This window comes from Bidens hawaiensis, unplaced genomic scaffold (assembly GCF_021521415.1).
Source record: "Bidens hawaiensis isolate Kalapana, Puna unplaced genomic scaffold, B.hawaiensis_p1.1 tig00077894_1, whole genome shotgun sequence".
Lineage (NCBI taxonomy): Eukaryota > Viridiplantae > Streptophyta > Magnoliopsida > Asterales > Asteraceae > Bidens > Bidens hawaiensis.
In genome coordinates this window covers 1-11005 of record NW_027503389.1, presented here as the reverse complement: position 1 = coordinate 11005, position 11005 = coordinate 1, and the positions used below count along the sequence as shown (strand labels likewise).

General features: G+C 33.2%; 1 protein-coding gene across 1 annotated transcript; it reads right to left on the bottom strand.

The window, feature by feature from the left end:
- Positions 1-5513: 5513 nt before the first annotated feature.
- On the bottom strand, positions 5514-6134 carry LOC143606878 (uncharacterized). The gene is made up of 3 exons (XM_077082501.1): positions 5897-6134; positions 5777-5823; positions 5514-5679 (listed from the first exon to the last, which is right to left on the bottom strand). Exons 1-3 carry the CDS (start codon positions 5961-5963, stop codon positions 5521-5523), a joined length of 273 nt encoding a protein of 90 aa, XP_076938616.1. The 5' UTR covers positions 5964-6134; the 3' UTR covers positions 5514-5520.
- Positions 6135-11005: the final 4871 nt, after the last annotated feature.

Sequence of the window (11005 nt, the reverse complement as noted above, 5' to 3'; positions counted from 1 at the left end):
CATATTATACAGGGTTTTACACCCAGGAGGGATTTATGGACCCTGATGAGCAGGGACATTGCAAATGCCACGGTGGCTGTTATTTACAACCAACAGTTTAATTTTTCAAGATTGATATTTGAAGGTTTGGTTTCCAATTTGAGAAAGGGTGAGAAAGATAGATTTTTGGTTTATCTAAGATTCTTGTAGATTTTTTTCAGTAGGTTGATCCCTGAGTTACCAACCTTGGGAACAGCTCATTCATTTCAAGATCCTAACGTTTACAGAAGGATAGCAAGGTTGGCAGCCACTAGCAATTTTAATCCGAAAATTGAATTTGATGTACTTTCGTGGCTGATAAATCATGATTTGGAGATAATGGTTGTTCCAGAATCACCTAGGGTGACTTCTGAGGAGGAAGAGAGTGTGAATGAAGATGAGTCAGATTCAGATGATGATATTGATGGTATAGGTGATGGTGATGATAATGATAATAACGATAATGGAGAAGGTGATCATGTGAAAGAAATGTTGAAGAAAATGTGCCTGAGGCTCAGGGGGAGAGTTTAAACCAACCCATTCCTACACCACCTATCTCACCCCAAAACCAAACCTTTAACCAAGACCCATCACCACCCCAACACCAAGATCATGAACCATACATCCCATCCCCACCAGCTTCACCCCAAACACAATTTCAAAACACTGCCCAAACCCAAACCCTAACACGAACCCCAAGCCAAACCCAAACCCAAAGCTTACACCAACCTTAAACCCAAACCCAAGACCAGCCTATACATGAACCATACATTACTGAATTTGTACCAGCCCACCTTATAAAATATCCAAACACACCATTCCAATCCCCAACCCAATCACAAACTTCTGACCAACCAAATATTTCAACCGTCAAATTCTTCACACATATACACCTACAATTAGAACCATAAATCCATTACCCTCAACAAGTACAAACATTATAGAAAGCCCACCTCGTGAACCCATCCAACCTCAAAGTGATGTTCCTGACCAATTACCGATTTCACCTATCAGCTCCCCTTCCCCTGATGCTCATTTCAGATTGTTTGACAGGCATTTAAATGTGTTACTTGAAAATGTTGATCTAAAACGGGAAAATGAGGACCTAAGGAAAAGAAATGCTGAACTAGAATCATTGGGGGCATAGGCTCAACAAAGGATTCAATCCCTGGAAACTGAGGTTCAGAAGACGTCAGCAGTACCAATACAGGGGGAGAATCCACATGTGTTTAATATGATGGATGTTGATGTATTGAAAAACTTGTGTGATGCTTATGATAGTGATGTGGAAGAGGAGGAGGAGGATGAGGCAGAGAATGATGGTGGAGGGTACGAAGCTGATGTGTCTATGGAAGTGTTTCAATATTATGACATAAATGATGTGGTGGTAGAGAAGGATATGGTAGATGAGATTGAGAAGGAAGTGGAGAATGTGGTTAATGAAGTTGAAAATGAGAATAATGGTGTGTTGGCTGAAGCCATAACAACTGAGGCTGTATTGACTGATGTGATTGATAAGGAGGGAAATGGCACTGAGGAGGTTGTAATGTCAGGAGAGACTGCAGTACTGACAGATAAAACTGCTGAGATGGATGAAGAAGATGTTGACGTAACTTTTGAGCTCAAGAAGGTGGATGAGGATCTAGAAGATTTGTTTGACCAAATTGACAACTTTCCCGATGAACCAACTGTGGTGAGGGAAGTCGGTCCATCTAAGCCCCTGACTATGGATGAGGAGAGAAGGAGGATGAAAGGAAAATCTGTTGCAGAAACTGAAGAACAATTACAGCCTTTTGAATCCAATAAGATCAAATCTAGTGATGAGTTGTTGATGATAGATGTAGGTGCTAAAAAGGCTATAAGGAGACATGATGAAATTGTGGGAGAATGGATTCAAAGAGAAATTATCTCAAGATTTTTCACTGATAAAGAAATTGAAAATCAGAGAATTTTATTAGAAGAGGCTGAATTGAAAAAGAAACTGGATGAAGAATAGGGGAGTTAGACCAAGAGGTGATTGAGGGACTACTAAGACTTCAACAGACTGAAGAAGCTGACAAGTCTTAGCTATAGTCCTGTACCAATTCAAGAAAACCCCAGAAGCTAATAAAACAAATCACCTGAGCAAGCCACTCCTGAGCCTGAAAATGAAGATTTAAATAAGCAGTTGGTCACTAAAACAGTTGGACAGACAGTGACTCAAATTTTGGCTGAGAAATGGACTAAACAGATCATGGATGAGCTAGAGAAGAATCAAGAAAGTTGGGATCGTGGATATGAGAATAAATATGCAACGAAATATGAAATGAAGAGGAAGAGAGATGAGAAAAATGAAAAATCTGATGAACCCATTCCAAAGGAAAAATCTCAATGAATAAGAACTTTTCTCCTTTCTCTACTTCCCATTTTCTCTATATTTTATGATAACATACATATTCGATGAAGCTAATAAATTGTTGTTTACAACACATTCAAAGTCAATTTCTTGTTCCTTTCAATAACATTCAGTGAACCACGGCCCTTAAAGTTTCAAATTTGCTTTATCATGTAATGTTGGATGTCTATTTATGTTGTTTTCATGTTGTTTTACAGATAAAAAAGGTCAAACCTCATTGTGTTAATGACACTGTATGTGTTAAAGTGTAGGCTATTGTGCTAACGCGTAAGTTATTCTTTTTTTATAAAATTTATACTGTGTATAATAAGTTTATGGTCAAATTCTATTATTATTGATATTTAATAAACATTATATTTTTATTTGTTATTCTAAATATTATTAATGGTAATAAAAAAACAAAAAAAAAATAATACGTAAGTCTTTTTTAAAAACCATTGTTATGTACTAACATTACATTAACAACCCATGTAATACACAACTAAATAATTTTTAATGTAGATTAATCAAGAATACTCCCATACAAATAATAAAATTACAATCAACCTAAACAAGGAGCAGACAAATATTTTCATACAAACAAAACAATCATTGCAAGAATGACCGACGAACTATGTGTGTATTAAATCTAAACAAACTTACGTATATAAAATTAAATTAAAATCAACCAATAACAGAAAATTATATATTCAAAATAATATTTTAAAAAAATAAACCCACGTATATAAAGGGATTTAAGAAAGGGATATATGTAAAGGGTAAAGTTAAAATAAAACGTACAACAAAAATGAAAAAGGTTAGAAATAATCTAATCCAATGATCTTAGAATTGGATGGTGGAGATTAATTTAAGAATAAAAACTGATGAGAATGGCATGAATGTAATAACTCACTTTTGCTAACTTTCTCTCTCCACATGCAAGAGGCATGTTAATTCCTCAATCATTTTAAAACATATATACCATTTTCATACGACCTTTTTTTTATAAAATTTTTTATCATAATAACAAGCGTTTTTTTATCTTTAATATGAATATCATATTGTTTTATAAAAATATACAAAAAAGGTAGTGAGTTTTTTATATTGTGTTATTTGGTTATCGATTGTGTTTTTTAATTGAGTTTTTCTATATATTGTGTTATAGATTTTGGTCGTATTTTTCAATTGTTACTTATATTAAAGAAAAAAATTAAAACAAAGATTACGCCATTGTGTCTTGGTGCTCAACATTTGTCACTTATCATTTTGTTTTAGTCATGTGCTCAACATTCAATTAATTTGAGAAAAATAGTATTATGTTTATTGTGTATTGTGTTCAAGTCATTGTGTAATATGTAGATTTCATTGTGTTTGACAGTTCAGTTCATTGTGTTATATGTATTTACCATTGTGTCTTACGTTTCAGACCATTGTGTTATATGTATTCATTATTGTGTTTTACGTTTTATATTATTGTGTAATATGTATTCATAATTATGTTTTATGTATTAGATAATTGTTGCAATTTGTTGCAATTTTTTATTGTATTTAAAAAACGCAATGATCAGTTGAAAGACATTTTGTCGAAAAAAAAAACACTATGAAAAATAGAAAGACACAATGACGCAAAAAGACACAATGGTAAGCAAAAATACACAATGACGTAATTTTTTTTTAATTTATATAACAAAATCATACTCATATTAAAGATAAAAAAAACGTTTGTTATTATGGTGAATGTTATTTTAAAAAAAATATATATCATATGAAAAAGTCATAAATGTTTAATAATAATTAAAGAATTAGCATGTGACTTGCATGTGGAGAGAGAAAATACGTATCATTACTTTTATACAACTTTTCTTTATGTTTATATTTAATACATGTTAATTAATTATAACTTTTTATACTTTTTTTTTATTGAATTTTGAAAAATAACTAAACCCTGTATGTAAATATCCTAATTTAAAGTAATGTCATGTTTTGATGTGGACTAGTTTTGCTACTTGGCTTTATTAATTTAACGGCACCTTTCAAAAACAAAATAATTTGTTCCCGGATTTTTTATTTTAAAAAACTATATTATATTTTATAGATATAGAACATAGTATTCCACTTCTTTAGTCAAATGTTTTAATCTAATTAAAAATTTAACCAAAATGTTGTGAGCTTGTTAGTTTGAAACTATATGCAATAAGTTGAATTTCGTTCATCCAACTTTTTTATTTTAATGACGATTCAAAATTATATGAAAGTTGAGTCATGTTCGTCGTACCCCCCCCCCCCCCCTTGAATGGTGATTCAAAATTATATGAAAGGTGTTACACACAACGAACATAAATTAAATTTGGTTTTCAGGCTGACGTTTCTTTGGCTTGGTGGAGGATTGTTATCGACTTATCGGTCGGCTGTGGGTGCATTTTGGAAATCAGGCCCTTGAACAAGCACACAAACACGAGGTGGAACAACTTGTTCGGTTCTTTTTATTATTAGAAAACCATGCACACAAATTATAGTACCCCTAACCACCTATTTGTACTAAAACTTTAACTTATTTATACTAAAACTATAACTTGTTTACCAAGACTTCTAATTATACTCACCAATATCTTTAGCAATTAAGTGCTTGCTGACAAACATTTGAGGAAGAAATAAAGTACTAAGTTTCCTTTGGATTGTCTTGTGTTCAAAGAAATTTGGTGTTAGTGGGTTTAATGGGGGTAACCTTGATGAACTAATCTTTAAGATGGTGGTCCGTGGTTGTTTTTTGCTTAGTTGTGTTTTGACTTTTGACCCGTCAGTTGCTGGTTTATCCAACTGTTATCCCGTTAAATGTGAAACCTAAATGTGGTTAAGTTTAAGACTCAACCATCTAAACCTAGTATAACTGTTGATTAAAAAGTTGACTCTACTAAATTAAAACGACCTATAAAAAGCGTAGACACAACATCTGTAGAAGATGAAAATCGTTCCCCTAGCCATATATTACTTGGTACCAAAAACACATAAACTGATCTTTAAACTACAAATCAAAAGAAAAAGATGAACCAAAGACTACTTTATCCAGAGAGTCCACGTGAACTTAACATCCAAAAAAGAGGGTTCCACTTCATTGATTTGGCTCTGGCTCAAGGGGTTCGTGGCTTTTGGGGGTCAGCACCATGATGGTGAAGTGGGTCTGGACCCAATGGTGCAGCCCTTAGCTCCCAACCCTCCTCTTCATCTTTTCCACTCTTGCCATGGATGTTCAAAACTGCTTCTTTTGACACCAATCCATTCACCACCAACTACACAGACAGTATACACATGATATCGACACAGTAGGCCTACATCTTTATGTATATGATTAAATAAATATATATTATGTAAGTATCTCATACAGACCTTCCTATGACTGATATCTTTCACGGATGAGCCGCCATTGAAGCCATCTGCATGCAAAGAAGAGCCTTTAGTTTAATTCGATGCATTTTTTGCAGGATTTAGAGAGCAAAAAGGAGTTACCAGAGAGTTGAAACAAAAGAAGCAGCAAAAGGAAGCATAGAGAAAGTGATTTTGGTTGGAAGGCCATGAGTTTTGAGCGTGTAAAAGAAGAGAAGAGATGAGAAGATTTTGTTATTTTTGAGGAAGAAATCAGGATGACAATTGACAAGTGAGGTGAAGGGATGCTCCATCCATACTATTTATAACGACTATGAGTCAGGCTAGATTCTCAACTCAGCTACAGTTGAATCATTGCATCAGCAGCCACCTTGGAATTTAATTAATTCATTTTTATACGGAGTATTTAATAATTCTCAATTCTCCCACCAAATATCAAGTATGAGTTTTATAGAATTTAAAAGAATGTACGGTAATATATTAATGTTATGTTTGTAAAATAGTTGTAACATTTCAGATACATTTTTTCATGCACCAGCCAAATAAACGGACAAAATAAAAAGTTACCTCGACAAATATAGAGTTTGTAGAGTTGTTTCAGAGTAAAGTGCCATTTTCGTCCTTGTGTTTTGATAAATAATGCAAATTTAGTCTAAAAAGTTTACTTTTCTGCGTATGGACCCTCCACATTTTTCAGTTCTTGTCAATTACATCCAAATCACTAACCCCGTTAAATTTAATCGTTAAGTCAGGGGTAGACATGTCTTTTCACTCTTTCTTTATTATAATACTTTTTTCAATGAACTGCGGGTTTCGTCCTTGTGGTTTGTCCAAATATGCGGTTTTAGTCAAATAGTTTCAAGTTTGCAAATTTGAAACTATTGGACTACAACTACATATTTGGACGAACAAGAGGGATGAAAACCGCAGTTCACTGAAATAAGTATTATAATAAAGAAATAGTGAAAAGACATGTCTACCCCTAACTTAACGATTAAATTTAATGTTATTAGTGATTTGAATGTAATTGGCAAAAACTGGGAAACGTGAAGGGTAAAATACAAAAAATAAACTTTTTGGACTAAGTTCGCATTATTTTCCAAACCACAAGGACGAAAATGACACTTTACTTGTTGTTTTATAAAGGGTTACAAAATTAAGAAGAGTAAAACATCATAAATAATTGTCATTAGTTAAGTGGGTACTGACAAAATTTATTTGAATTGAAATCAAATTTATTCCTATTCGAGTTTCAAATACGAATTCGAATCAAAGTTTGAATTGGGCATATAATGCGAATACGAATCGAATAGTTCAATCTTTAATCGAATACGAATACTGACAAATAAAATTTATTATTCGGATAATTCAATTCGATTTAACTGGAATTCCTTATTTGATTCGATGAACACCCTTAAGATGCAAGACACATGTCAATTCCGCTATCATTTTAAAACCCTTTTAACTTTTTCATACTAACTTTTTTAAATCACTATAAGAACAAGCATTTTTTTATCTTTAATATGAGTATTACTTTATTTATAAAAATTAGGAAAAAAATACGTCACTGTGTCTTTCTGTTTGTCTGTAACATTCGTTACTTTTCAAACCCGAAAATCCGACCGTTTTAAATTTTTGGTTTTTCATTAATAAATATATGTATAAAAACATATTATAATATCCAACTCCATAATAAAATATACATTCAACATTTCTAATCCCCAATATGACACCCGGCTTTTTCAGGTCAACTCCGTTAACTAAACCCAGTTAAATCCTGTTGACTGTGTCAGTATACCCCTGTTGACATTGTCAGTAAACCCAGTTAGTTCTGTTAACTACGTTAATGAACTCTCATGCATGTAGTGTCATGTATGCATACATTTGAGTTAGTCGTGTCGTTGTTGACCTAAACAAAAGTAACTTGTTACATATGTTATAATAATAATATGTTACATGTACTTTACACGATATGTATAATGTGTTGTATGATCAATATGTTATATTACTAGTTGTTATGTACTCATGTGTTTTATAAGAAAGTTAGATGATAAAACTTGTCACATTATATGATATGTTACATGTTATCTTCCCTAGCTAGACCAATAAACCTTAGACAATATAATACATAGAAATGGTTTAAAAAGTTGTATCATGACACCTATGTTAATATAAAAGTTACCTAAGGTTGAATTTTTTTAAAGTGAGATTAAAGGTTTGTTATTAACTCATCAAGGATTTAAAACCTCTTGGTAATCAAACTCTTCCCTTTCCTTTTTGTCCCTCTTGGCCGAAATTTATCACTCACACATACACAAAACAATTTTGCAAAAACTCTCTCAAATTATCCTCTTACACAAGTATTGTTTTGGTGATTCTTGAAAGTAAGAGGATTGAATCTTTGGATTAAGCAACTAGGTAATCATAAATAACATATATTTGCTTTATGTTTTTGTTTATGTATTTATCTTAGAAACATGATATTTATATCCAAATGATTTGGGTTATAGAGATAAATAAAAAATAATCATAGTTTGATTTGGTTAAAAGTGTTTGTTGTGTCTTGGTATAAAAGTTAGAATATTACATATATATATATATATATATATATAAATATATATATATATATATAAATATATATATATATATATATATATATATATATTTCTTTATGGATTTATATTAATAATGGAAAACATGAGTTTTGATTTTATAAAATGATTTATTGGTGATTTAAGATCATATAGATATGAAAATCATGATTGTTGTGCATATAGGTTTAGATCTACGTGATGACAGATTCTGTAACCTAGGTTGTTAATTGTATAACTTGTTGATATGTTAGTGTTTTTGGTTGATTCTTGATGCTATGGTCAAGAACATTGGGTCTAGTTTTCAAAAAGTCAAAAGTCATAATTTTGGAACTCTGTTTGATTAGTTTTTATGAATTTACAAAATCGGGTTGCAATTCTGATTGAAAAAGTAATTTTTGGATTCGTATTGTAAGTTGTGTAACTTGTAATTGAAAATGGATAATTGTGTGATTCCACTTCTTTAATGTTATAAATTGAATTAGAAATCCAATCCAATTGGTCTTGCATCAATTGAACATATGTGGAAGTTTTAGCAAATAATTACATTATGTTGTGCTGAAAATAGGTTGTTGTAGTGTATAAATTTTCATCATGTTTGTGAGTGTTGAAAAATTACAAAAAAATTTTATGTTGTTCCTAATACTTGAAAGTATCTGTGGTAATTATTTGGTAAATTATTTGCATGTTTTGTCTGATTAGAAAAATAGGTTTTGGTGACTTAAAACCTGCCCAAATTTGTCCAGCATGCTGTTTGGTAAAAATAGTTGTAGTTTGTACAAAGATTGTTGTGGTATTTTTGAATTTGACTTTATTGGTCAACTTGAAATTATTTGACTAATGTAACATCCCGTTTTCTGGTTTCGGTTAATAAACGAAATTATGAGTAGTTATGAGTCGGGCTAGTGTTGGGTTAAATGGAATTGGGTTATGGACTTGGGTTATGAAGGAAAGAGGAAAAGACCATGGGCTTAAGCCCATGATCTATAATTATATAAGTCATTAATACCCATTTAATTTCATTTCACACATATTCCATACACCATCAAAACACACACTTAAGCTTTCTTTCTCTAGTCTCTCTCTCTCTCTAGCCGAAATCACCAAGGAAAACCGATCCCTATCCAAGGTAATGATAGTATGATATTGTATGAGCTTAAACCCGTTAGATATGGTCACGAAACGATGAGCCGACACCGTTTAAACCGTTTAATTCATGAGATCCGGGTGGAATCGGGTATAAACCGAACCTAATATGAGCTTAGGGATCACCCTAGCTCATCTCTGGATCGAACGGGACGAAAAACGGTGAAAAACGAGTTAAAACTTGTTTTTTCCGGCGAATCCGCGGTTTTCCGGCGGAAAGGCGACGCCGGAAAGGCGGCGCCGGAAAAGTGTATACGAGGTTAAGAGATGTCAGGGAATGTTCTGACATTCCCTGACCTAACCCTAATTCGTTAACGGAAAGTTAACGAATTAAAGGTAATTCGTTAACAAGGAGTTAACGAATTGGAAGCAATTCATCAGGCGATTCGTTAAAAGAAAACCTAACAAACTAGACTTAATTCATGTTCAAATTCGTTAAAGCTAAGTTAACGAACTAGCTCCCATTTCGCGTTGATCATTCGCTAAAAGAAATAATGAATTAGAAGGTCCAGTTCGCTACTTGGACTGGTTCGCTATATGGACTGATTCGTTAAGGGTCCAGTTCGTTAAAAGGTTCAATTCGTAACAAGAACCAGTTCGCTAAGATAAGCCAATTCGTTAATAGCAATGTAACGAACTAGAAGTTTGATAAAATGACATAATAGTCCCTGGGCTTAGAAAAAAAAAGTGATTTAATTACAAAGAAGCCCTTGAACTTTTAAGTAGCAAAATTAATTGACGATTCAAAATGCTAATGAAAAATGTGATAAGACGGTTACTAGAAATAAAATTTTTCCAGCTCGACCTCAGCCAGGGGCTCTGCCCCTTGGACCCTGCTAGGGGCTGCCGCCGCTAGACCTCGCTGCCAGGAGCGCTGCACCCGGACCCCCGTTCATTGAGGGTTATAAGTGGACTAGAAATATGATATGGATAGTGATAGTAATTAATACGCGTAATTGTTATACAGTTAGTCATGCACAACTAAAGAGGGGAATAACTATAAACGGTGAACGCAACCGCATTGAGGTGAGTTTCTAGCCCCACTTCCTTGTTATGTTTTCGGGGCTGTGTGCATACTCGATGTGATAGTTAATACACTTACCTTAGGTGGTAAGTGTATTTCTTGTATGATTTATGTACGATGATTGCTTGACGGTGCGTGAACGATCTTCGGATATTGCATGTGCCATCAAGTGGTAGTTAAAGGTATGATTGATATGTATGATGTATCAATGATGTATATATGAATATATAGGATGTATGAATAATGTATGTATGATATGTTGATGGTACGTGAACGCTCTTCGGAGATTGCACGTATTGTCAAGGAAAGTATGAAAAGTATAGGTATGTTAGAACAGTACGAATGCAGGGTACTGACCCTAATAGTATCGGCGAATGCAGGGAACCGACCCTAATAGTATCGGCGAATGAAGGGAACCAACCCTAATAGTATCGGCGAATGTAGGGAACCGACCCTAATACTATCAGCGAA